Consider the following 27246-nt stretch of genomic DNA (forward strand, 5'->3'; position numbering starts at 1 on the left):
TTTGGTCTTATTAATACACAAACAAAAGTAGCGTATAAAATTAAATAACATGAATCATATTTCAAATTCACACCTTGTTTTTTTTTAAATAAATGCTTAAAATGTTGAGCAAATAGTTGTAGAATTGTTTCTATTGAAGGAACCTTGCTAACAAATTTAGAAATCTAGAGTTCATGAACGCGACATCAATGTAGCCTACCGGAAATCAACAGCACACTGTGGGCAAACTTCTGTCTGACCGGTAATGTATTTATCCGTTATTTTACTGGGGGTTCATCTAATAAAGTGACAGTGACTATTAGTGTCTAATTGGGCCGAATGTCTTACAAGGTCTTAGCTAACTGAACTAAGATACAAATAACTATCGCTAACCGACTTAACTGTCAAATCTGAGTTTTGTTTGTCATTTCACATCATCTCATTGACTTGTATGTGTTTGTGCTGTGGCAGTGAGTGTCGATGCAGCATGAGGCATGGATGGAACAGCTGGGACCAGAGTGGTGCTGTTGGCCTGTGGATCCTTCAACCCCATCACCAACATGCACCTGAGGATGTTTGAACTGGCCCGAGATCATTTGGAAGACTCTGGTACATACCTCACAATTATTCATTTGTCTACATAATTGAACACAATCATTGTGAACTCACTGTAGGGTTTGTTTTATCATCATAAAAAATACTATGCAGATTATACTGTCCCCCAAGTGTCAGTAGTAGCAAACATAGTTAATTAATTTAATTAGAGAAATGTAAAGACAAAGGGATAATATAAGATAATAACATTTGGATAGTGATGGTCTACTTCTCTATTAGGCCACATTGTCATATTTATTGTTTCAGGTTTCCGAGTGGTGAAAGGAATCATCTCCCCGGTTGGTGATGGCTACAAAAAGAAAGGTTTAATTGAGGCCAGACATCGGCTGGAGATGGCCCGACTGGCCTCAGAAAACTCCTGGATCACAGTGGACTCCTGGGAGGGCTTGCAGGCAGAATGGGTAGAGACTTGTAAAGTTGTACGGTGAGTTATCAGTTCAGTATCTCCTCTCCTCTCCTCTAATTATATCTTATCTATCTTATCTTATCTTATCTTATGAAAGAGAAAGCTTGTACAATGAGGAAGTATGAAATAAAAGAGCTTCTGTAAGTTACTGAACATTTATTTACAGTAATTAACTTTGAATAAATGTTTGCTACAATTATTGATAATTTTTTTTTTTTTTTTTTTTTTTTTTACAAAAAAATTACAATAAGATAAGATAAGATATGCCTTTATTAGTCCCACAGTGGGGAAATTTCCAGTATTGCACCGCACAATTAAAGGACAGAAGGAAAATGGTACATGCAATAAAACAAGATAATAGATAAATAGCTTAAAATAATTTAAAAAATAGACTTAAAAATAAACAAAAATAGACTCTAATATAGCATCTCTGTTAAGTGACTTAAGTATTGCACATAGGTGTGGTTGAATGACACATGTTCAGTGTTAACAGTGTTCATTGTACAGTCTGACAGCAGCAGGAAGGAAAGACCTGCGAAACCTCTCCTTTACACAACGAGGGTGGATCAGTCTGTCACTGAAGCTGCTCTCCAGGGCAGACAGAGCATCCTGCAGGGGCTGAGACCCATGGCCCGGCATAGAAATGACCTTAGCCAGAACCCTCCTGTCCCCCACCTCCTGCACTGAGTCCAGAGGACAGCCCAGGACAGAGCTGGACTTCTTAATGACCTTGTCCAGCTTCTTCCTCTCCCTCTCTGTGATGCTGCTGCTCCAGCAGACCACACCGTACAGGATGGCTGATACCACCACAGAGTCATAGAAGGTCTTCAGGAGTGGCCCTCTCACTCCAAAAGACCTGAGTCTCCTCAGGAGATAGAGCCTGCTCTGGCCCTTCCTGTACAGTACATTTGTGTTGTGAATCCAGTCCAGTTTGTTGTTCAGATGAACACCCAGGTACTTGTATGAGTCCACTCTCTCAATGGATGTTCACTGAGGGGGCAGTAGAGTGGCATCTGCGGAAGTCCACCACCATCTCCTTAGTCTTCTCTGCATTGATGATGAGGTGGTTCTGCTGACACTAGTCCACAAAGTCCTGTGTTAGTCCTTTGTACTCCACATCGTCATCATCCTTGATGAGGCCAATGATGGCAGAGTCATCAGAGAACTTCTGCAGGACGCAGCTGTCCGTGTCGTGTCTGAAGTCTGCAGTGTAAAGGGTGAAAAGAAAGGACGCAAGGACAGTGCCCTCGGGTGCCCCCACACTGCAGGTCATGAGATCAGACATACAGTTCTTGGCTCTCACAAACTGGGGCCGGTTTGTGAGATAGTCCAGGATCCAGTCTGCCAGGTCACAGTCCACCCCAGCGGTCTCCAGCTTTGCCTCAGGAGCAGTGGCTGGATGGTGTTGAAAGAACTGGAGAAGTCAAAGAAGAGAATCCTCACAGTGCTGCCGGGGTTCTCCAGGTGAGACAGTGAGCGGTGCAGCAGGTAGATGACGGCGTCCTCCACTCCGATGCCAGGCCGGTACGCAAACTGCAGCGGGTCCATCGCTGAGCTCACGGTGGAGGGGAGGTGGCCAAGGACCAGTTTCTCCAGTGTCTTCATCAGGTGAGATGTTAGAGCCACCGGCCTGAAGCTGCTGAGCTCCTTGGCCTGTGGCGTCTTGGGCACCGGTACCACGCAGGAGGTCTTCCAGAGTTGTGGTACCACCCTCAGCTTTAGGCTCATGTTGAAGACATGCTCCATAACTCCGCACAGTTCATCTGCACAGGACTTAAGGAATCTGGAGCTGATGCCGTCTGGTCCTGCTGCTTTCCTGGGTCTGATGTCTGTTCCTGCTATCTTCCTGGGTCTGATACTTAGCAAAGCATTATTTTTCTCTTCTGTTTTTAAAGAGTACACAAAAACAACTGACTGACTCCTGCAGCCTGTTTTGTGGCATGTTTAGTTTCCAGTAGTTTCTCAGATTTGTGGAATGTTTGGCTTTTACTTTTTAGGTCACAAACACTTTTACTGTCTCATACTCTCTACCACAGTTAGAGAGTAGAATGTAATTTCCAGCACAAAATAATAGTGTTTTCTTTACATTACCATGTGTTTTTATACTGGTATTAATACTCTAAAACTGTTAAAGAAAGGTCAGATTTGGTCATGTTTATGTTTTTTTGTTTTGTTCAGTATCAATACTTGTTAAATTAAGTATTTATTTACAGTACTGGCTTTGGTATTGATTAGTGTCTGATTTTCGATACTTTTGACAACTCCATTCTCCACACATGATGCTAGTTAGAAGCTAGACCAAAAGCTTACATAGTATACTTATAAAAATGCATGACTACCTTCAATTATTACATATGTTAAATTTATTAGTCCTTTTTTTTGTGTTTTTTTTTTTTTTTTTTCGATCAGGCATCACCACAATGAACTACTTGCTCAAGAGCAAAACAGCGACGATGTGGACACTGTCAAATACAGAAAAAAGAGACGCATTGAAGACAAATATTATGTGCCTTCATCATCTCAAAACAAAGGTAAGTCTAGTATTGCATAATGTACATGTACTTAAGACATCTCCATCCTAAACCGTCTGCTCTGGCTGTGTGTATTGCTTCACTGTATTCAGGCTTTTCACATACACAGGTCTTTGTTGGGTGTGTAGGGTGACACTTAATTTCACTGTTTGTGAGTCTGAAGAAAATAAAAACGGCTCACTCAGTAGTAGTAAATGAGGTCACAAAATACATCCACAAATCCTGTTTCCTACTGTAAATTAATCCATCCTCTAACTTATGTGTTCACTCCAAATCTTCTAGATATTTGTTTTCCTTGTTTCAAGCATTTTATAATGCAAATATTGTTTATTTCACATCTATTAATGCAGTGTTGAAAAGGTGGTTGATTAAGTTTCCATGAATTTTTATTTAACTTGACAAAGTATAATATCTCCCACAACAATGTTAGAACACACATGATCACATTAAACTATTAAAGAGACAGGCACTTCATGTTTATTCACTTTTTCTTGTACATAGATGGAACTCGTCTGATGTTGCTGTGTGGTGCTGACGTCCTGGAGTCTTTTGGTGTTCCCAATTTGTGGAAGCAGGAGGACATAGAGGAAATTGTTGGCCGGTTTGGTTTAGTTTGCATCACACGCTCTGGCAATGAACCTTTTAAGTTCATTCATCAGTCAGATACACTGTGGAAGCACCGTAAAAACATCCATATTGTCCAGGAGTGGGTGACGAACGACATCTCGGCCACTCACGTCCGCCGAGCCCTTCGCCGTGGCCACAGTGTCCGATACTTGCTGCCCGATAATGTACTCAACTACATCCATGAACACAAGCTGTACAATGAAGAGAGCGAGCAGAAAAACACTGGGGTGGTCCTTGCACCTTTCCAGAGATACAGTGGTGCCTCCTCAAGCTAAACGCTACCTACTAAGAACAGCAACTAAAAGTCTAGGAGCTACTGCAACATAGGTATAATCTTCCAATTATAATGCATTCATAGACAATGCTGTTATGTTTGCCATCATTTTTGCCATAAAAATCAGTTAATTATTGAATATTTGCCTCAAATTTATTTTCTTATTTTCTAAACATGTGAAGAATGACTTATTTTTAGTAGAGACATCAACCTTAAAGAAGCCCTTTTGTAATAATGTATGTATATGGCTGGGGCTTATTTGTTTTATTTTACAAGCTGCTAAAAATATGTCTATCTTTTCACAATCATGTTTATGCAATGGGAAAAACATTTTTAAAGTATCACATACAGGGTTTCCAGCTCTAGCTAAAACCTTGATCAGTAACTTCAATAAACTTCTCTTTGTTTTGCACTACACTGGTTTTCGTTGCCATTTTCTTCTTGTTAACATATAGAGGCAACGACAACGGCACCTCTGATTGATTAGAATGATTTACTAAAAGACTTCTTATCTTGATTGTCAGCAATTACAGTGTTCATAGCTGAAACAACTGCACTGATTAAGTGTGACTTATTTTAGCTCAACAGATTAATTTTGATTTAATTTTAATTCTCTGTAATTCCTATCTTTAGGGCGGGTGCAACATTAGAGGATGATTAATTTAAATCGAGTTGTCAGCTTTGTTAGAAGCCTGTCAACTTTAACTGCCACAAAACACGTGCTGAATAGCTGAATCAAAGCTTGTGACACATTTTCTCATTTGCAAGAGTTAGGAGATATACAAAGCTAACACTGCTGATCTTAATTGCCTATAATTAAATCAATAATCTATTATCATTTAACTGTTTTACTATTTTTAGAATATGGCGTCAAATAAACAAGGAAATATTTTTTGTATGACATGTGACCTGAGTAGATGTTTTAGATTTATTATCTCTGACACATGTATTTGGAATATTTTAGACTACACCTGCCTAGGGCAAGTGTTGTATTTACTGTTGCACCTGTCCCCAGTCTGACCCGCCCCGGCTTCAGTCCAAAACCCCGTGGTTAAGCCCCTCCCTGTTGTCATACGATGCTCAGGTGTTGGCGAATGGGATGAGAGCTCACCTATCCTTATAGCTGTCCCACAGTCTGCTTTCCCACAGCTTCCTCTGATCAGTGCTGGACCCTGTTGACTACATCTTAGGCATCACTAAGGTTTTCAGTAGGATCAAGAAGGAAGTCAAGATGCCCACCAGCTTCTGTGGAACGTGGGACATGGTCAGCAATGTCAACTTTGAGGGCTACATGATTGCACTGGGTAAGTTTAGAACAAAATTCAATTTGAAATTTGAATGACATGTGATTTATAGATAAATAATTATCAGAACAAACAACTTATTATACTTTTACTTTTGAGAAAAATTTGAAGTAGCTTTATTCTTTACAGATTTTGCTTTGATGAACTCTCATATATGTGATAGTTCAATGTGCATGCAAAAAATGTCTTGGACCACTTAGTAGGAAGTTGCATTGAAATAAATGTTGAAATAAATTGCTGCAACATGGGTGAAAAGTGGTTTTGTAAAAGCTCTGGTATGCGTGGGAATGACTGACATGTTTGTAGCCTCAGACTGACTTGACAGCACCAGTCTTTGTACAATGTGTTCAAGGAAGCTTTTTTTGGCTTTAGGTATCAGTGCATACCTCAGAAAGATTGCTCTGAAGCTGAAGCTGAAGAAGGTGATTGAGCAACAAGGAGATCAGTACATCGTCAAAACTCTCAGCTCTCTCAGAAACTACACTATCATCTTCAGAGTGGGAGAGGAGTTTGCGGAATCCACCCAGGGACTCGACAACAGACATGTCAAGGTATGAATATTTGTATGTGATTTGTAATTTCATTTTCAGCATAATTTGTAATAAACTATCTATCTAAAATCATCTAAATAATGTTATTTTCTTTCTGATGTCTATTCATAATCTCTGTTCTGTCCGTACACTAATTTACTTGCTTTTGGTGTGCCATCTGTGCAGTCCCTGGTGAAGTGGGAGGGACATAAACTGGTGTGTGAACAGATTGGAGAGAAGAAGAACCGAGGATGGACTCATTGGATCGAAGGCGACAAATTACACTTGGTATGACTCAGATACAAGCACAACTCTGTCAAAAGTGGGGCCAATACTGATCACTGCTGTCTTTTGCCTCTGTAGGAGCTGTACTGTGAAGGAGAAGTCTGCAAGCAAGTTTTCAAGAAAAATACATAAGCTTAGCTTTGTGGAAATTACACTGAAGGAATAGTTCTCTGTAAATATGGGTTGAGTTATATGGCACTGTTCTATACCCTAAAGCACAAAGCCAATTGGGTATTTTTGTATTGAAGTTTAACATAAGAGTATAGGTCTTCTACCACTAGGTGGCATAGGTGCCAAGGTTGCGGCTGGACTGTTGCTTCTTTCAGCTGGCTGAAATAAAACGAGAGTTATAATGTTTAAATATATTTTCTTATTTCTTGATACAAATTTGTAAAAAAAATAAAATAAAAATATAAATTATAATAAAAACGTGTCAAAACATTTAAGCTGTGTGTCCTCTGAAAATCCTTCCAGGTCTGTTTCCCTAAATATTTTTTTTGTCGTTATATTTGTTGTACACCCAGGATACCTTGTAAAAATTGGGAAGTGCGCACATTTCATTAGGCACCTCACACATCAGTATGTGGATCTTGGGTCACGTGACCCCGGTGGTGTAGATCCAAAATGGCCGCTGTTGTATTTTGACGTACGCTAGCTAGCCGCTTTTCTTTTTGTTTCATTCCTTGTAAAGCGAACAAAATCCTGTTTTGGGGAGCAGTTTGTTGCCATCCTATATATATTAGCGCGCTGGTTACTGACTCGAAGACAATCACTGCTGACATCCATTTACAAGAGGAGCTTGACTATGCATTTTTAGTTCAAATAGAAGCTAGCTAGCTGGCTCTGGCTGGCATACATCAGAAGGCAGTCGAAAGTGAAACAGGGAGCTAAGCTAACTTAGCTGCAATGGAGGAGTTGAGCGCAGATGAGGTAAGATGACAAAGTGTAATCACGTAAATTTAATGCATTACTCTTTTATACTAACCTTTAATTGAAATAGAATGCGACATGCATATATTTTAATGGGTTTTATTATTTGGTACTCCGTGTCTCCTGGTTACTACTGCTAACGTTACCAGTGTTAGTTACAAGCTAGCCTTAAGTTCTAAAGACAAAAATACAATGAGAGAGTGAAATGAACTACATGACAGACTTATAAGAGACTCCCTGGCGCCAGTTTAAAACTCTAATCAGAAATACAGCCGGATAGTTCTGCTCAGTTTGACAGATTAACGGTAGTCTTTTGTCAAACCTCCCTGTCACTGTTCATTATTTTCACCGGAGTAAGATGCTTACTCACTAGCGTCTACTAAATTTATCCCAATTAGAGATGGTGGTGAGATTGTTTACATGTTGTTTTCTTTAACGAATTTAGAGTTTGGCATCGTTCAATTCTGTCTGTTGACTTGATTGACGTGTCGTTTGGAGAACGCTAGCTGTCATTTGCTAACGTTGTTTTGCTAACATCCGAAAATTAGCCTGGAAGGCGACTCAGCATAAAAACAAAGTGGGCCACCATTGTGCAATCCCCGTTTCCCGGCGAGCCCGAGCATTTGGCCAATAGGACTATTGCCTCGTTTCATACGCATCATACATATTCATCTAGATAAAAAAAATCTGTTTATGTAAAACTAAGCTATTTAATGTGTAAATGCCTGCGTTGTAAGAGTTAACGTTAGATACATGTTTTGTTTGATGATGCAGTAAGCATCATCAAACAGATTTTCCTTAATTGTATATTTTTTTGTAACTCAATTAATTTAAACTGTCATTCAAGATTCGTCGAAGGAGACTGGCCCGATTGGCAGGGGGGCCTACGTCACAGCCTTGCACCCCCCTCAGCACACCTTTGACCTCCCCACAGAGAGAGACCCCGCCTGGACCCCTTCCTGGACCCTCAGGTGCAAACCAGCCCATGCCACCAGCTGCCTCTCAGTCTTTGGGGCTTAATGTCCACAGTGGTACCCCTGCCACATCCCCTATGGGCACGTCTGGTAAGAATGATCCTTCGTTCTACCATATTGTTAGCTAAGTGTCAAGGACATTTTAGCACTCTGAGATGTTGTGGCTCACATAAAAAAGACCTTGGCACCTCTCTGAAAGAGACCTTTATATCCCTGTGACCTTGACATTTGAACTGCAAAACGATTCAGGTCAAATATGTACTGCTTTGCCATGAGTGTGGCCATTTCTGTCCTAGTTCTGAAGTATGAAAAAGCAAGCTGATGATTTCATCGGCTCTAGAAGAAGCAGTTTGTGTTGGTGCAACTGTAGTGTTTTCTTTTGTTGGTGGAATACTCATGTTGTTTTAACAGAACCATCTGTCTTTGACCTCTTTTACACATTTTCACCTTTGAATGTGCAACTGTGTAGGAAGGTGATTGCTAATATTTTTTAAGCAGAATGTTGGTTTTTGTTTGTAGGAGTGGCTTTTGGGAGTCAGAGCAGTGAGGGTGTGAGTTCCCTCTCCAGTTCTCCTTCCAACAGCCTTGAGACCCAGTCCCAGAGTTTGTCCCGATCACAGAGCATGGACATAGATACAGCCTCCTGCGAAAAGAGGTACAAGTTGGTTGCATTTAACTTCCGAGAAAGTAAATATGTGCAATTTACACCAAACAGTTATGTGGTTTAAGTGGTGAATGTGAAGATTCAGTTCTACTCAGAACTACAGTTCATAGAGTCTTCCATTGCAGCATGTCCCAGGTGGACGTGGACTCAGGAATAGAGAACATGGAGGTGGATGACAGTGATCGTAGAGAAAAGAGAAACCTGACCGAAAAGGTAAATGGAAACTTTACTTTTCAGTTTTTGTTGTCAGGGTGTATTTTCTGACTGCTCTCTTAACTGCTTCAGGAAGCAGCTTCAAACTCTGATGTGTCTGAGGAGCAGGCTCTGCAGCTCATGTGTAAGATCCTGCGTGTGTCGTGGAAGGAGCAGGACAGAGACGTCATCTTTCTCCCTTCACTTGCTGTTGACTTTCAGCAGAACCCTAAAGATGGTAGGTTTGATCAACAATAGTGACCATTTAAAAACAACATGCTTCTGAATGGTGTTGCATGTTTGCTGAACAATGTTATGTTTTTGTGTAGTCTATGCTGACTTCAAAGACCTGATCAGTCAGATCCTCATGGAGGTTTTGACGATGTCCACACAGTCTCCAATCCATAACCCTTTTGCGAGCTTGACTGCCACCTCTCAGCCAATAGCAGCAGCCAAATCTCCTGACCACCGCCTGACCCTGATACAGCCCTCGAGCCAAGGTGGCAGCCCTATGGGCCCTAGTACGGCCTCCTTTGGAGCCAGTTCTTTATCCAGGCAAGTCTTAACATTTTTAACATTTAATACATAAGACTTGTGACAAAGAGTGATATGTCACTACTTTTTAAAGCTATTTATCATTAAATGTTCAATGTTATTTTCAGTCTTTATGGGTGTGGTAGTCCCCACCCAATGGCTTTGGATGCAGCCACATGGACCTCTCCATCCCCTTGTACCTCCTCCTCTTCTTTACCATCCACACCATCCACACCAGCTACTCCTCAGTTGATTGTTCCCCCCAGCCCACCCGCTGCAGCTAGTTCCAGACATGTGTTAAACTCTCCCTCTGCCCCTATGCCCATCTCCCAGCGTTATCGACCCTATGCTGTTTCTACACCTTGGGTGCCTCCTTCTCCATCTAGCTCTGGCTACAGACCATTTAGTTTCTCTGGTCCATCTCCCAGCTCAGTGGGTCCTGTTGTCCCCCCAAACACCCCGGTCCCTCTGCCCCCACCCAGCCCCCAGTCTTTGAACTCCCCCAGGGCTCCTACCCATTCATCCACAGCACCGCTTCCTATGGTGCCCCCTTCACCTCGAACAAGGGCTAGACATGCTGCATTTGCTACCAGGATTCCACCATCTAGGTATCTCAAAAGATTTGTGCATGGCCATTTGTTAACAACTAACAAAAACTGTACTACTGAAACATATTCAACTGGGTGTGGCATAGTTGAAAAAGTTGAATCATTAAGCCATGCTCAAAGTCCCTTCCCTTAAAACATACTGAGATATCATATTAGTATCTTAATGACTTTAGCACTGCATGGTTTGCTGCTGTATTATTCAGTTGAAAATGCATTTCTTTTAAATGAGTAGTTAATAATGAATACATTAAGTCTCTGGGTCAGCTTTAGCCATTGTTATATCTTGAGACTGGTTAGACTGGTCTTTACTGAAATGGCTTCAGGTTTGTGAAATGAGATTACAGGGGTCATGTGTAAATGACATTTTAGAACAATTTCTGCTACCTGTAAGGTTTTTGTGTGGCAGTTCTTTTAATATCTGTAAAATTGTGTTTTTTTTTAGCATGTTTCATATTGTCTTTCTGTTTTTATTTGGGTTTATAGTATGTTTTTCTATGTTCATCTTTCCTTCCTTTTCTTTCTTTCACTGTTTTTGTTTTCCTTCCTCACTTGTCTGGTCCACTTTGTGTTAGCCCCTTGTCGTTCCTGTTCTTTGCGCTGTCTGACATGAATCAGGACAGCAGTGATGAAGAGTCTGAGGAGGAGGAGAATTTTTCTCGGGTTCAGTTTGGGTCCAGGTACACGCTGCTGCACGGTGTGTGCTTTCTGCTTGTAAAGTGTGTAGTTCCACTAACGGCACACACCAAGGTGAAGTGAGTGAGCAATCGATAGTGGTTTAAATATAGACAGGCTCTATGTCCGTGCACCTTTTGGAGAGGTAGGGGAAGCGTTTTGAAAACGTTATCAACAAAAAGGGCTACACAGTGGAGTTAAACATGCACAGTACAACAACTATGTTAAATATTACAACCAAGTAAAATGGTAAAAGTACTTTTGATTTGTATAGTGCACTCTCAAGGCACATTACATGACGTTCTTGAGTAGAGACATGGTAAGTTCAGTACATGCTAATAATCTACCTGCCCAACTCTGGTCATAGTTAATAAAAGGAAATGTAGACTTGAAAGACTAAACTAACCAACTATTAACCAACTAGATACATTGAAAGCAATGGTTTCAAATTATTTCAAATGATGTTGCCTTTGCAATGCTATAAGCATATTGTTCATGTTACTTCATTTAACCCATTAGTTCCATGTGTTATTGTGTTTTTTCAGGTACTAGTCAAAGACATCCTGTGTGGTTCCTTTTGGAAATGGCTGGATGATTCTTCACTTGCTGTCTCATGGCTTACAGATTTATTTTTTTTCATATATTTTGTCCATTTACTGCTGATAACTAACCTTAGTGCAGTACTGACACCCACTACCATTTTGCATGTCTAAATGAAGTTGTCCTTTTTGTTTTTAGTCTTGGTGCCTGTGGAGGGAGCCTGTCCTGCAGCTCTGCAGGGGACCGCTTCACTATCGAAACCTGTAAAGAGACGGAGATGCTGAACTACCTCATCGAGCGCTTTGACAGTGTTGGTATGGAGGAAAGAAAAGCTCCTAAGGTACAATTTTTACAGTATTAAAATAGTATCTTTTCTCTGGCTTATGCTCTTAATAAGATAAACCTCTTAGCTCATGTGAACTTTCAAAATCAATCCTCTTTTGCAAGTTTAAGCCCCTTTCCCCTGTCGGTAATGAAGCACTGCACTGGTGAAGACGCAGTATGTCCCTCAAAAAAACAAGAACAGTGTGTCTGAAAACGCATTGAATCATGGGAGACTTTCTGTGAAATTGGCAGCAGCATTTTCCAACACCTCTGAAAGTGTTTTGTCCTGTGTTTTCTTAGATGTGTAGCCAACCAAATGTCAGCCTACTCCTCAGCAACATTCGCTCCCAGTGTATCTCCCACGTTGCCCTGGTTCTTCAAGGCGCCCTGACCCATCCCCGGTAAGAAGCTCATTAGACATATCTTATCATCACATCTTTGTTTATCTGTCATTTACCATTGGTACACTCTGCTCTGTTCCTTTGTATTGCTTCCCAGTCTCCATGGAAACTCCTCTTTCAGCTTGCTCACGGCCTACATGTGTTATTGCTGACTGTTCCTCTTTCTTGTGCTCATGTAGGAGTCCTCTGCAGCCTTCTCTGCTGGTCCCTTATATGCTGTGTCGCAACCTTCCCTATGGCTTTATACAAGAACTGGTCCGCATTACCCACCAGGAGGATGAAGTGTTCAGACAGGTGAAAGTGGACCCCAGTGTTGAATAACCACCTAAACGTAGCTCATGTTTTAATATACGGTAGATTCACTGTTCAACAAGCAAATATTATTATTACAGGAAACATGGTTGGAATGTCCTGGATAATAACATGGACAGGGACTGCAAAAAAGCGTTATTCTTTCATTTTAGTTGTCATTCAATTATTGTCTTGTAAATTGTAATTAAAAATGTAGTATTTTATCTCGGGTGACAGATTATCCATTTCATCGAAAAATTTTCACAGATGTAACTTTTTTCTTCTTTCAGATCTTCATTCCTATCCTCCATGGTTTGGCTTTGGCAGTGAAAGAATGTTCCTTTGACAGTGATAACTTTAAATACCCTCTGATGGTGAGGAGATTATGTTTTGTCTTAACATGACCTTCTGCAGCTATACATAGTGTTAGTAATAATGTTGAAAATAAATGATTCATGACTTAATGATTTTTGGGCAGTTGAAAGATGGATGCGGCCTATTACTGTCTCCTGTGAAAAGAATAATGTTATAAAAACGTGCTTCATTAGATCGATTCAGTAACTCATTTCTTCCTTGTTAGTTTAAATGATTTGTTTTTTATCCTCAGGCATTAGCTGAGTTATGTGACATAAAATTTGGAAAGACACATCCTGTGTGCAACTTGGTGAGTAGAAATATATATATTTACTTTGATTCTTCTCATATTCTGACAGTTTGTCAAGTCCTTGGATTAACATTTTGACATGTTTTTTTTTCTGTTTTGCAGGTGACGTCATTGCCTCTTTGGTCTCCTAAAACTGTGAGCCCTGGTTGTGGGCGAGAGATCCAGAGACTCTCTTACTTGGGAGCATTCTTCAGCCTTTCGGTTTTTGCTGAGGATGATGTATGTTTACCAACTAATGAAGAATACCTTTGTATATTCAATGCAATGAACAGACAACATGGATATTACCTAATGGTCCTTGTCCTTGCTTAGACTAAAGTTGGGGACAAATATTTCTCTGGCCCAGCCATCACCATGGAGAACACACGAGTTGTCAGCCAGTCTTTACAGCACTACTTGGAATCTGCAAGAGTAGGTCTTGTATTTGTATTCAATTAGGCAACAACTGTGAAATAACCACCTTCATTTTTATCAGGGGGACCTCTTTAAGATACTCCATAACATTTTACTAAATGGAGAAACTCGTGACTTGGCCCTCAACTACATGGCAGCTCTTGTCAACTACAATGTGAAAAAAGCCCAGATGCAGGTTTGACTTTTACAACTAATAAACCTAATATTTTCTTTTAGACTTTTTATTTAACTGTAAAAATATCCATTTCATTGGTTCATATTGTAATATTTTCTTATTCTCTTTGTCTAGACCAATGACAATCTTGTGTCGACTGATGGCTTCATGCTGAACTTCTTGTGGGTGCTGCAGCAGCTGAGCATGAAGATCAAGCTGGAGACTGTGGACCCGTTTTATATTTTTCACCCACGATGTCGCCTTGCTGTTAGTCCAGAAGAGACACGCCTCAAAGCTACTATGGAGGAGCTCAAGACTTGGCTGGCAGAACTACGTAAGTTCACCTAATATAGTTTACTTTTCTCTGTTAAAAATGAAAAAGGTTGTACCTATTTTCTTATTTTTGAATTTTACAGATGAGGACCCCTCAAAGTTCTCAGACCCCAAATTTCCCACAGAGTGTTTCTTTTTAACTTTGCACACTCATCATTTATCGATCCTACCAAGCTGTAGGCGCTACATCCGCCGGTTGCGGGCTATTCGGGAGCTCAACAGGTAAAACATTCAACAAACCTGCACAATTCTCCTTGTTATATTAACATCTGTGTAACATAATCTGTCTTTTTTGTCATTGTAGGACTGTAGAAGAACTGAAGAACAGTGAAAGTCAATGGAAAGACTCTCCCTTAGCTAGTAGACACAGGGAAATGCTCAAAAGATGCAAAACTCAGCTTAAGGTTAGATATTTGTGGCTGATATTCTAAAATATATAACAGTGTATTTATTTACATGTGTTTCATGTGCAACTCTCTTCTCAGAAACTAGTGCGCGCCAAAGCTTGTGCTGATGTGGGTCTTTTAGATGAGAACCTGCTCCGGAGATCTCTGCAGTTTTACAGCACTGTTATTCAGCTCATCCTTCGTATTGTGGACCCTGCCTACCCCCAGTGAGTCCTCAACATGTTATCATGTACAAATTCTAATGTTTTCAGTAAAGAAGAAGTGGACACAAGAATAACCCTCTTCATCTTTACATAGCATGACCCTGCCTCTGAACCCTGAGGTCCCCAAAAGCTTTGCTGCTCTGCCAGAGTTCTACATCGAAGATGTGGCTGAATTTCTGCTTTTTGTTGTGCAGTGAGTGTTGTCTCTTCGCTTTAAACTTTTACATCCTTTGACCTCATCTGACTGATCTGTTTCTTTCTTTGTTCTGTAGGTATTCTCCCCAGGTTTTATATGAGCCCTGCGTGCAGGACATCGTGACCTTCCTGGTGGTCTTCATCTGCAGTCAGAACTACATCAGAAATCCATACCTGATTGCTAAGTTGGTGGAGGTGCTGTTTGTCACTAACCCTGCAGTGCAGCCTCGAACTCAGCGATTCTTTGAAATGATGGAAAACCACCCTCTGTCTATCAAACAGCTGGTCCCAGCCCTCATGAAGTTTTATACAGGTAATTAAACCACATGACGTTTGAACTAGGCCCATTCTGCGTGCAGGCAGTAAATAATTCCATTGGTTGTCCAGATGTCGAGCATACTGGTGCGACTAGTGAGTTTTATGATAAGTTCACCATACGGTACCACATCAGTACGATCTTCAAGAGTCTGTGGCAAAACATGGGTCATCATGGCACCTTTATGGAGGAGTTCAAGTGAGTTTTAAAATAACATCTGCCAGCCTGTAGTTTTCTATTGTCATCTAACATGCCCTGCTATTCTGCCCCTTCAGCTCTGGTAAACAGTTTGTGCGCTACATCAACATGCTCATCAATGACACCACCTTCTTGCTGGACGAGAGCCTCGAATCTTTGAAGAGGATCCATGAAGTGCAAGAGGAGATGAAGAACAAGGAGCAGTGGGATCAACTACCGAGGGTTTGTCTACTTGTTTTTGTTTTTCTTCATATAAAGTACACGATTATTGTTTTAAAGTTGTGGCCTTGAGAGTTACTGTTCTTGTCTGATTTTGGAAGCCAAGTAGGGCTGTGCTTTGTTATTCATGGGGTGGGAGGTCACTCAGAATACTAGGTTCCATAGTGAGGCGGCAGTGTCTGTAGTTCATACTGTGATCATGTTCTTGGGCAAGACACTTCACACACCTTACCTCCAGTGTCCATGTACGCTGATGTATGAGTGTTTGTGAGAGTGAATGTGGGACAGTAGAAATGGGGCTCATGGCTACAATTTACAAAATATATACCATGTTATTAACATGGAGCCAGGCCTGGGGTGGGTGCTCGGCAGCGAGCGCCTGGTGGGCCCGGTCGGGCCCAGCCCGAAGGAACGACGTGGGGCCGTCCTCCCGTGGACCCACCACCTGCGGGAGTAGCCATGAGGGGCGGGTGCGGAGACATGGAGACTAGCTCTGGGGACGTGGAACGTCACCTCGCTGGGGGGGAAGGAGCCTGAGCTTGTGCGGGAGGTTGAGCGTTACCGGCTAGATATAGTCGGCCTCACCTCCACGCACAGCTTGGGCTCTGGAACCCAACTTCTTGAGAGGGGTTGGACTCTCCATTTCTCTGGCGTTGCCCGCGGGGAGCGGTGGCGAGCTGGTGTGGGCTTGCTCATTGCCCCACAGCTCAGCCGCTGCGTGTTGGGATTCACCCCGGTGAACGAGAGGGTCGCGTCCCTGCGCCTTCGGGTCGGGGACAGGTCTCTCACTGTTGTGTCGGCCTACGGGCCAAACAGCAGTGCAGAGTACCCGGCCTTCTTGGAGTCCCTGGGAGGGGTACTAGACAGTGCACCAACCGGGGACTCCGTTGTTCTCCTGGGGGACTTCAACGCCCATGTGGGTAACGACAGTGACACTTGGAGGGGCGTGATTGGGAGGAACGGCCTCCCCGATCTGAACCCGAGCGGTGTTTTGTTATTGGACTTCTGTGCTAGTCACAGCTTGTCCATAACAAACACCATGTTCGAGCACAAGGGTGTCCATCGGTGCACATGGCACCAGGACACTCTAGGTCGGAGGTCGATGATCGACTTTGTTGTCGTGTCATCTGACCTCCGACCGCGTGTCTTGGACACTCGGGTGAAGAGAGGGGCTGAGCTGTCAACTGATCACCACCTGGTGGTGAGTTGGATCCGCTGGTGGAGGAGGAAGCCGGACAGACCTGGCAGACCCAAGCGCATCGTGAGGGTCTGCTGGGAACGTCTGGCGGAGCCCTCTGTCAGGGGGGTCTTCAACTCCCACCTCCAGGAGAGCTTCTTCCTGATCCCGGGGGAGGTTGGAGACATGGACTCCGAGTGGGCCATGTTCTCCACCTCTATTGTCGATGCGGCTGCTCGTAGCTGTGGTCGTAAGGTCTGTGGTGCTTGTCGCGGCGGCAATCCCCGAACCCGGTGGTGGACACCGGAAGTAAGGGATGCCGTCAAGCTGAAGAAGGAGTCCTATCGAGCCTTGTTGGCTCGTGGGACTCCTGAGGCAGCAGATGAGTACCGGCGGGCCAAGCGTGCCGCGGCTCGGGCAGTCACAGAGGCAAAAACTCGGGGTTGGGAGGAGTTCGAGGAGGCCATGGAGGAGGACTATCGGACGGCCTCAAAGAGATTCTGGCAAACCGTCCGACGCCTCAGGAGGGGGAAGCAGTGCTTCACCAACACTGTTTACAGTGCGGGTGGAGAGCTGCTGACTTCGACTGGGGATGTTGTGGGGCGGTGGAAGGAATACTTTGAGGATCTCCTCAATCCCACTGTCACGTCTTCCGAGGAGGAAGCAGAAACTGGGGACCCAGAGGCGGACTCGTCCATCACCCTGGCTGAAGTCACTGAGGTGGTTGGCAAGCTCCTCGGTGGCAAGGCTCCGGGGGTGGACGAGATCCGTCCTGAGTACCTCAAGTCTCTGGATGTTGTGGGGCTGTCTTGGCTGACACGTCTCTGCAACATCGCGTGGCGGTCGGGGACAGTGCCTGTGGAATGGCAGACCGGGGTGGTGGTCCCTCTGTATAAGAAGGGGGACCGGAGGGTGTGTTCCAATTACAGGGGAATCACACTCCTCAGCCTTCCCGGTAAGGTCTATTCCAGGGTACTGGAGAGGAGAATCCGACCGATAGTCGAACCTCGGATTCAGGAGGAGCAGTGTGGTTTTCGTCCTGGTCGTGGAACACTGGACCAGCTCTATACTCTCCATCGGGTCCTCGAGGGCTCATGGGAGTATGCCCAACCAGTCCACATGTGTTTTGTGGATCTGGAGAAGGCATTCGACCGTGTCCCTCGTGGTGTCCTTTGGGGGGTGCTCTGGGAGTATGGGGTCCGGGGCTCTTTGCTAAGGGCTGTCCGGTCCCTGTATGACCGGAGCAGGAGCTGTGTTCGCATTGCCGGCAGTAAGTCAGACCTGTTCCCGGTGCATGTTGGACTCCGCCAGGGCTGCCCTTTGTCACCGGTTCTGTTCATTATATTTATGGACAGAATTTCTAGGCGCAGCCAGGGGCCGGAGGGGGCCTGGTTTGGGAACCACAGGATTTCATCTCTGCTGTTTGCAGATGATGTTGTCCTGATGGCTTCTTCGAGCCAGGACCTGCAGCAGGCACTGGGGCGGTTTGCAGCCGAGTGTGAAGCGGCTGGGATGAGAATCAGCTCCTCCAAATCCGAGGCCATGGTTCTCGACCGGAAAAAGGTGGTTTGCTCTCTCCGGGTGGGTGGTGAGTCTCTGCCCCAAGTGGAGGAGTTCAAGTATCTCGGGGTCTTGTTCACGAGTGAGGGAAGGATGGAGCGTGAGATTGACAGGCGGATCGGTGCAGCGTCTGCAGTGATGCGGACGCTGTATCGGTCCGTTGTGGCAAAGAAGGAGCTGAGCCGGAAGGCGAAGCTCTCGATTTACCGGTCAATCTACGTTCCTACCCTCACCTATGGTCATGAGCTCTGGGTAATGACCGAAAGGACAAGATCGCGGATACAAGCGGCTGAAATGGGCTTCCTCCGCAGAGTTTCCGGGCACACCCTTAGGGATAGGGTGAGGAGCTCGGTCACACGGGAGGAGCTCGGAGTAGAGCCGCTGCTCCTGCACGTTGAGAGGAACCAGCTGAGGTGGCTCGGGCATCTGCTCAGGATGCCTCCTGGACGCCTCCCTAGGGAGGTGTTCTGGGCATGTCCCACCGGGAGGAGGCCCCGGGGAAGACCCAGGACACGCTGGAGGGACTATGTCTCTCGGCTGGCCTGGGAACGCCTTGGGGTCCCACCGGAGGAGCTGGAGGATGTGTCCGGGGTGAGGGAAGTCTGGGAGTCCCTGCTTAGACTGCTGCCCCCGCGACCCGGCCCCGGATAAGCGGAAGAAAAATGGATGGATGGATGGCATTAACATGCAATGTCCTGACCCAATAAACACATAATTATAGTTTTGATCTTTATTCATAATGTAGGTGTAATAATTGTTCATTGCATATTGACATATTTTGTAGGAGCAGCAACAGAGCCGCCAGTCCCAGTTGACTCAAGATGAGCGTGTCTCTCGGTCTTACTTGGCCCTTGCTACTGAAACTGTTGAAATGTTTCATATTCTCACAAAGCAGGTTCAGAAGCCTTTCCTCAGACCTGTAAGTGCTGCATTCTTTAATGCTTGCAAGCAACAAAACAATTTGGTTAAAAAACGTCTTCTAAATGTAATTTTACAACATTTTTACAGGAGCTTGGGCCTCGTTTAGCTGCAATGCTGAACTATAACCTCCAGCAGCTTTGCGGCCCTAAATGTCGGGATCTTAAGGTGGAGAACCCTGAGAAATACGGCTTTGAGCCCAAGAAGCTGCTCGACCAGTTGACTGATATCTACCTGCAACTAGACTGTGCCCGCTTTGCTAAAGCTATTGCAGATGACCAGGTTAGCATTTACTCACAAAAAAAAAAAATATAAAAAAATATGAATATACTTGTTTTGATATCCTAACACTTTCCCTTTATTCTTTGTGCACAAAAGCTTAAATATCTTGTAGGAACTGTTTATACACACCATCAATCAGAGAAGACTTTCCCTGCATTTGCAGTGTTTTTTTGATGTTGTTTATTTTCTTTTCAGCGCTCATACAGTAGAGAACTCTTTGAAGAGGTGATCTCAAAGATGAGAAAAGCTGGTATAAAGTCCTCCATAGCCATTGAGAAATTTAAGCTGCTGTCAGAGAAAGTGGAAGAAATAGTCGCCAAGAACTCCCAGTCTGAAATGGACTACAGTGATGCACCAGATGAGTTCAAAGGTGTGTGCCTCTTACTTTCTAGTGTTTTATAGGGACAGGTTAATGTGGTTTTGAGGAGGTTAAAAAAAACATTGCTTTGAAGAAATAATTTGAGGACAAGCATTTCACCAAAGAAAATATTTAAGCATTTAGATTTGTAATGACAAAGCCAGTTGTATTGCCATGATGTTTACACAACCTGGTTTATAAATCTGACCCTCATGACCCAGTGAGGACAGCCAGGATCCTTGCAGCTTGTGTCTTTGTGGAATTCTAGACATTTGCAGAGGATTTTTGTGGCTCACGGAGATCATATAGTCGGCTTAGAGCTATTCCACACTCTGACCGCAGACTTAATATAATCTTGACAGAGAATGTGTTCTGCATACCTCCTTTGATATTCACATTCACCAACGAACCCACCGCCGTCGGCTAAAGTGTGTCGGACAGGAGGTCTGAGGATCAGCTTTCAATGTGGTCGGGATCCCCCGCACCAGTTTTATTTTTGTGGCGTTCAAGTTCTACTGTAACAACCTTATGACATTTCAATCTAGGCCACTCGTTTTTATTTGATACATCCACCATGTGGCTTTCATAATAACAAGCAACATTTTATACCATGGTGACCTGGTACAATTACCAACAAGAAAAAAGACTCTTGTGACTTAATTGTAGCAATTTTAGGGCTGTAAATAATCCTTATTTTAATTATAACCCCAATAATCATTGTATTTTTTCACAACTGAGCAGCCCTGGCAGATGTAGTTGATAATAAATGTCAATCCTGAGTGTATTTTATTACCCATGTGTCTTTGTGGTAACAGACCCTCTGATGGACACTCTGATGACTGACCCTGTGATGCTGCCTTCTGGGAACATTATGGATCGATCCATCATCCTGCGCCACCTGCTCAATTCTCCCACTGACCCCTTCAACAGACAGCCGCTGACCGAGAGCATGCTGGAGTCAGGTAACCACAAGCATGGTTCTGCTCGTGACCTCTGGGTAAATCCAGGCCATTATTGTCATTGAAGAACTGATCTTGATTGAAATGTCTTCTGTAGTTCCTGAGCTAAAGGAGAGGATCCATGCTTGGATGAGAGAGAAGCAGAGTGGCCGGCAATGACCTCAAGATGAAACTTGTCTAGACTTCAGCAAGGGATTGGTCCAAAATCACCCAAAACATTTTTAATGAAAAAAGGAAACCTGATTTGTTTTTCCCCATGCATTTACCCTCTTTGTCACAAACCATGATCATGGTTAAAAATATAATAAAGCTAAAACTTTTACTTTTTTTTCTCATGAGTTTTATGTAAAAATATAGTATAAATATTTACAAATATTGAACAAGACCTAATGACGTTATATGCTGCAAGAGGACTTTTCCTACAACAGGTTTACCAGTGAGGCTAGTTTTATGAGTTTTCCTTATTGCTTCTCATTTGATTGTAATACTGTGTTTTGGAGCCATTAAAACGTATCATTTGAAGTTTCTGTGTATGGGAGCATGGTTGGGGCTTAATAGAGTTGCTAGCCCTTACTTGTGACAGAATCAAGACAGTGTTTCCATTCTTCAAATAACTAGGGATATTGAAGATCTGTAACACTATGTGAACTAACCCTATAATTATAGACTTCAGGTCTAGCAACTGCACTATTGATGATTTGACATTCTCCAACTGAGAAACTTCTGTCCAAGCTAAATTTACCTGTGAATGTAGCATGAACACTAGGAGCATACTATAACCAAGGCTGTTCATATGAGCCCCGGATTTCCCTCCTCAGAAACAGCCTCTTGAATCACATGGTACCTGACATGATTTTAGTGACCTTAACTGTACAGGAAGTCATTTCATATAACATACTGGTTTTGGAAACTAAAGTTTTGATTGAAATAAATGATGCACATATGTATACAACTTGTCAACTATTTGTTACCCCGTAACATTAGGCAATGCATCATGTAATCACATATAATGCATTCTGTGATGAAAGGCTATATTTTGTTCAGATTTGCATAGAAATTCCAACAAAAAAGGTCTTCATTTTAATCATCTAAGACAGAACTAGGACTGTAGATAATCCAAATGCGCTTTTTAACCCATAATCAACTCAAAAACATGAATTATGTCCTCCTGAATTTACATAGGGTTGTTGTGGAACAAGTACTGGCAACTGATTTTCCAAGATGTTTCTAGAAATAAACCATATGCCAAATAATGTGACGCTCAAAAAGAAATCTCTAGTTGTAGATAAAGCCCTTTTTATTCGCTGGGTGGCGCTATTTATTACTGTGGTGGGTGTTGCGGTGACAGTACTGGGAGCGGTGGGAGAAATCCTGCAGTGTGGCGTCACGTTGAGGGAAAAAAAAACTAGCCCCGCCCAAGGTCTCTGATTTTCTGTCTCGCTATTGGCTACGCCGCGCATTAGTCACTAATGTCTTGTCTCTGATTGGTCGACTGAGCTGTCACTTACCACGCTCAGAGGGAGTTGACGTAATCTCTTCGGTAAATCAAGCGATACATCAATTCTTCTCTCCGCTCGGGCGCAGAAACACGTCCGCCTTGAACTGGAAAACACTAACTAAGGATTTAAACAACGATTTCAATGACCATCCGGCGGAGGATATGTTTATAATGGGTGGTTTGCATGTACGCGGAGTTATTAGCAGATTTCATGAGACGGGATTGTGATAAAAACAACACATTTTGACGGTTGCTAGCTCACGGTACTACTCGCCGCTATCCTATGGTTTTGGTGTGACCTCGGGGAGATTATTTAAGGGTAAGTAACACAATTTGATCAGCAGTTTGAACTAACTATGCACAACAGAGGTATTGCTGTTGAATAGAGTGCCTGCTGTCTCGTTGGTTTTGTTAGATTTAGCTGTTAGCTAGTCAAACACGGGTAACCGTCTGGGAGCCTGATACTTTGGTCCGTTACTTCTTAATTAGCCGTTGGCAGCCATTTGCATGTAATATTGCAACTAAACACTTTATTATTCTGCACATATCTTTAAGTTTCTGCATCTAATTATGTTTAAGTAAAGAGTAATGGGTAAGATTCCTGTAGACAAGACTGAAATCACAGCTGTCATTGCGCATTTTTGTTTTGGAATACACTACATAATCTTTACAATCAAACATACGTATTAAAATATGTTTATGAATGACTTTTATCAGAGAGCTGCTATTTGGGGGTTGTTGCAAAAGAAATAAACATTGATTTGTGTCCTTACAGCAGAAGCAGCAGTGAGGATGAGACTAGCCTACTTCCTGTAATCAGCGAATTAAAATTTTGGGACAGAGAAAGCTCGCCAGCTGTTGCCCTGTCTGTACAATATCAACATTAGATGTAGCGGATAGGCCCTGCTTTCTATCCCACTGTGGCCCACTGCAAATGGGGCAGATAGGATTTCATGGGCGTATGCTTTTAGCAAGTATGGCTGACTGACTGGCAGGACGAAGAAAACATGGGGCGAAAGATGTATGGATGTTAATTGGGTAAAGTGCATTAGTAAGACAATTGGGGTGGCATTAATAAAGGCCACACTGTTTAAAGTGACAGGCTTTTGTAAGGTACTCTTATGTTGTTTTGGTTGAAGATCCAATGCATTTCCACTGTGTTTATGACGTGCAAACAGTAGCTCAAACCAGTTCTTGTAGTCTACTGAAATATTTGAGAAACACGCAAACATGCCTGGAGGAAACCTGCCTGAAGAAAATTTCATTAAGAAAACACTTACACATATTATAAGTTTCTCTATTCACATGAACAAATGATTCTGTTGCATGTTAATTAACTTCTGCTTTTTTCTTTTAACAGGAAGGACATACATTAGTGCATAAAGGGTCGGCCTAGAGCTGCCAACATGTCCGGGGCATCTGTAAAGGTCGCTGTCCGGGTTCGTCCCTTCAACACAAGGGAGACAAGCAAAGAATCAAAATGTATCATCCAGATGCAAGGCAACACCACAAGTGAGTATCTGACTGCCACCATAATGTATACACAAATTCCATTTATGCTAAATACATGTATGACTGGGTTCAGTTTCACATGCCACCACATGCTTTTGGGCTCAAAGCAGAGAACAGCACAATGAGCAAACTGAATGGCTAACGGTTGGGGCACAAACGGGATTGAATGAGAATAAAAGGCTTCACAGAGGAAGGGGGCTGCATGCCTGAGGAGTCTGTGTGAGAAATGCTGAGTTTGGGCCGGGCTATGGGACGTGGGGGTTCACCTCGATGCCAGTGCTCCCAGTTCGATCACAGCTTTATTATGGAGTTGGTATTTGGAAAGTGAAATAGTGAAACTGTTTAAGGTTGTGTGTTATCTATTTGTATAAACACATAGAGCTTTGTACATCCATATAAATAGGTTGTAAAATTATATTGTTAGCAAATCTTTTACTAGATAAGGCAGGCAAGTTTTGTCATTCTCAAAAGGGCAGATTCTTAAGCATTTTTGTGTATGGGTATTGCTGGTTGTTGTGGCTAAAAGTCATGCTAATGCTTTGTTTGCTAGCCTTTTAAATGTAATCATCCATTATCAAAGAGTCATGAGCTTCCACCTGTTTTTGCGTGACTCACTGTGTGCTGCGCTAGCTGTTGTCGTAGCTAGCGCCGCGCTTCAAGTTCGTTCAGCACATCCCTGACATTCATACGATCCTTGTAATGCTTCCATAATATGACAGAAACCTGTTTTAACATCAACTGCTGTTCATTCGCCCATATATTTTCCTGCCAGTCTATGTTAGGCTCAACTGGGAGTAAGCCTTTCAAAATCTCCCATAACATCGTATGTCCTCCCTGTTATGCTCACTTGCCCTTTATCCTCTCCACCAGCTTTGTTTCAAATCCCCACCACTCCCAGTATATTTCTTAAGAGGTTTTCATTATGCCCAAGCCACGGGAGCTTGCTGGAGGGTGACTGGCAGTAGCTTGTAGCAGAGATGCGGATATAATATGCAGTAGTTTTAAAAGGAGAGAGTGTGTGGAGTTGGGGAGGCTGCAGCGTTGCCTACTCTACCTTTGTCACATGGGCACATTGCGGAGCAGGAGCAGAGGGGGAGGCTGGCACACGGCCACGCTCTCCTTCATTGCAGATGGTGGTATGCTGAGAATGTTACTGTCTTTAATAGGACGCAGCCAAACTGTACCTCTGACAATGCTTCCTGTTTTTGAGTTTGGTGAAGTCATTCATTCACATTTGTCCACAGGGGAAGTTTATTCTTGTTTTATGAGTTTTGAGTTTATTTATTGCAGCAAATATCCACAAATTGAAAATGTCTTATGATACTTAAAGTTTGGAGGTTATGTAAGGACAGAGCTGGTAGCAGTGAGGGAAAAAGCAAAGTTGTATGTTGTGCTCAGATGTTATAATGGAGATGCACCAATCAAGGTTTCTCTGTTCCGATGTCAATACTTTGGTTTTAAGTATCTGCCGATACCTGATATCTGCCTATAATACTAGGGCAGAGACTGAAAATATAATTTATTTCCATTAAACACAAACACCAAAAGGAAAGATATGATCCAAATGTATTTTGTAGCTACAAAACATGTTTGTATATATTCAAGTTTAATATTATGGAACATTTTTGAGTCAGTGAAACCTCTTATTATACCAATTTATAGATCAAAATGGGATATCAGCTAAACTGATACCTTGGAAGCTGATATCTAATTTTCGATATTGGTGCTGATATCTGATACCAGTATTGTATCGGTGCATCCCTAATAGTAAACCATTTTTCAATGTAAATGTCATATTAGCTGTTTTAGTTATTATTTTATTTTACAGTACTCTTGTGTATAGCAGCAGGTTTAGTGTGAAAAATGCAGTATATTGATTGAATGGAACTAGGCCTACAGGCTTGTGATTGTTAGAAAAGACAGTATTACAACTGTAAGTCGCTGACAAACGTAGAACTGCTAATAACATTTCTGACCATATTTTATGACATCTCACCCTCTGATGGCAAAGACCTTCTTCCAAAGTGTGGAGTGGTCAGCTGTAGTGTCCAGCAGATGTGCCGGTGAATGCCTGACACTCCCCTTATTGTTATGGGTGGCTCAAGGGCACAGTGCTTCTGTCGCTGTGCGTATGTCAACACCACAGGAGGAGATCAGGGGGCACCCATTGCTCCTCCTAAATGACATGCACTGGAGGCTGGGGTCAACATTGAAGAAGTTTTCATCAGGAAATGTGTTCAGAGCCAGAGTTAGAACTAAAAAAGGCCTCTTCAGTAAATACATTTAAACACACCAGAGCTAATGCAGTTTCAAAGAGGTGACATGAGCCTATTGTTTTTACTCTGTGTGCTGCTCCAAATGTTGGGTAAGACTCCATTCATTATAGGCTTCAGATCTCTGTTGAAGTTATGTAACGCATGTGGCATGTTCTGCTTCTGCCACTGAGCACCTACTCATGAATGTACGGCCAAGCATGCTCCTGAGAGGTGCCCTGCATACAGATCAACCAACCAGTGCTGCGTTTACACTGGAGGTCTGAAACATCTTTGGTGTCACGTGGATTTGTTGGTCTTTACTATTACTATTTAAGATATATATATTTAAAAAAACAAGCACTACCTAATTCCATTTATATTCCAGTCCAATTGTCAATTACATAAGAATGAAAATGCCCTAAAGCAGTTTTTTAAGAAGACATGTTGTGCTTGAGCCTTCTATATAGTTATAATCTATGACACCTTGGATCATTATGTTATAACTTGCACATTTTAAATCATAATATTTATCTTAAACAGCTTAATAAAAGAAACAAGTCCGCTGACGTCCATGTTTTAAAACTGCAGTGCCCAGTGAGAGCTGATGTTGCCGTAAACGTCATCACAACAAACAGCTGTGAAGTTGTCGGAATATCCCATGGATATCTGCACGTCACGCTTGCAAGCAGTGGATATTTTTTATTTGTACCAAAATGAGTATGCAACAGGTCAGAAAAGGTCAACAATATGTATGCTAAAACAATCTAATCAATGCTTTTACTGACAAGAAGAAACTTTTAAAGGCTTATTCGATCGGCTTATTTGATACAAGAGCAACAGGGTTGCCCCCAAGGTAAAAGGTAAACAAATTGACAAATTGATAGAACCAAGCGAAGGTCAGGCCTCTGCTAAGTAGTCACCTTTCAAACACAATTTTGCTGAA

At 42.8% G+C, this 27246-nt stretch overlaps 3 protein-coding genes across 8 annotated transcripts in view; all 3 read left to right on the forward strand.

Moving 5' to 3' along the window:
* Positions 1-184: 184 nt before the first annotated feature.
* On the forward strand, positions 185-6854 carry rbp7a (retinol binding protein 7a, cellular). Of its 3 annotated transcripts, XM_055223112.1 has the most exons (7): positions 185-241; positions 451-588; positions 841-1018; positions 3410-3531; positions 6109-6287; positions 6453-6554; positions 6630-6854. In XM_055223112.1, exons 2-7 carry the CDS (start codon positions 474-476, stop codon positions 6681-6683), a joined length of 750 nt encoding a protein of 249 aa, XP_055079087.1. In that variant the 5' UTR covers positions 185-241; positions 451-473; the 3' UTR covers positions 6684-6854. The 3 variants fall into 3 exon arrangements, with proteins under 3 accessions (XP_055079087.1, XP_033825892.1, XP_033825894.1); XM_033970001.2 differs by lacking the exons at positions 6109-6287; positions 6453-6554; positions 6630-6854 and adding an exon at positions 4033-4850; XM_033970003.2 differs by lacking the exons at positions 185-241; positions 451-588; positions 841-1018; positions 3410-3531 and adding an exon at positions 5519-5736.
* Positions 6855-7134: 280 nt separating this feature from the next.
* Positions 7135-21360, forward strand: ube4b (ubiquitination factor E4B, UFD2 homolog (S. cerevisiae)). Of its 2 annotated transcripts, XM_033970000.2 has the most exons (29): positions 7153-7481; positions 8329-8545; positions 8975-9110; positions 9245-9332; positions 9405-9549; positions 9641-9866; positions 9974-10453; positions 11026-11130; positions 11864-12005; positions 12290-12390; positions 12570-12684; positions 12972-13055; positions 13289-13345; positions 13448-13564; positions 13658-13756; positions 13821-13934; positions 14049-14247; positions 14330-14468; positions 14551-14650; positions 14732-14859; positions 14951-15049; positions 15129-15364; positions 15439-15565; positions 15643-15787; positions 19306-19440; positions 19530-19721; positions 19917-20091; positions 20895-21041; positions 21136-21360. In XM_033970000.2, the coding sequence occupies exons 1-29, from the start codon at positions 7458-7460 to the stop codon at positions 21195-21197; spliced, it is 4134 nt and encodes a 1377-aa protein (XP_033825891.1). In that variant the 5' UTR covers positions 7153-7457; the 3' UTR covers positions 21198-21360. The 2 variants fall into 2 exon arrangements, with proteins under 2 accessions (XP_033825889.1, XP_033825891.1); XM_033969998.2 differs by lacking the exons at positions 9974-10453; positions 11026-11130 and having other exon boundaries at positions 7135-7481.
* A 1226-nt stretch (positions 21361-22586) lies between these two features.
* Positions 22587-27246, forward strand: part of kif1b (kinesin family member 1B) — a 66273-nt gene continuing 61613 nt past the window's right edge. The window contains exons 1-2 of one of the 3 annotated variants that reach the window (XM_055223061.1): positions 22587-22855; positions 23897-24048. In XM_055223061.1, coding sequence (XP_055079036.1) covers positions 23943-24048 — 106 coding nt within the window. In that variant the 5' untranslated portion in view covers positions 22587-22855; positions 23897-23942. The remainder of the gene's footprint in view (positions 22856-23896; positions 24049-27246) is intronic. The other 2 variants (XM_055223062.1, XM_055223063.1) reach the window with 2 other exon arrangements.

The sequence above is a fragment of the Periophthalmus magnuspinnatus genome, chromosome 7, assembly GCF_009829125.3.
Source record: "Periophthalmus magnuspinnatus isolate fPerMag1 chromosome 7, fPerMag1.2.pri, whole genome shotgun sequence".
In the NCBI taxonomy this organism is placed as follows: domain Eukaryota; kingdom Metazoa; phylum Chordata; class Actinopteri; order Gobiiformes; family Gobiidae; genus Periophthalmus; species Periophthalmus magnuspinnatus.

Excerpts from the sequence above, each read along its gene's own strand:
- rbp7a (XM_033970001.2), top strand. The coding sequence starts at position 474 with ATGGATGGAACAGCTGGGACCAGAGTGGTGCTGTTGGCCTGTGGATCC. Across the intron at positions 589-840 it reads AGATCATTTGGAAGACTCTG|GTTTCCGAGTGGTGAAAGGA; the intron begins GTACATACCTCA and ends TTATTGTTTCAG. Across the intron at positions 1,019-3,409 it reads GAGACTTGTAAAGTTGTACG|GCATCACCACAATGAACTAC; the intron begins GTGAGTTATCAG and ends TTTTTCGATCAG.
- ube4b (XM_033970000.2), top strand. The coding sequence starts at position 7,458 with ATGGAGGAGTTGAGCGCAGATGAG. Across the intron at positions 8,546-8,974 it reads ATCCCCTATGGGCACGTCTG|GAGTGGCTTTTGGGAGTCAG; the intron begins GTAAGAATGATC and ends TTTTGTTTGTAG. Across the intron at positions 19,441-19,529 it reads AGAAGCCTTTCCTCAGACCT|GAGCTTGGGCCTCGTTTAGC; the intron begins GTAAGTGCTGCA and ends ACATTTTTACAG.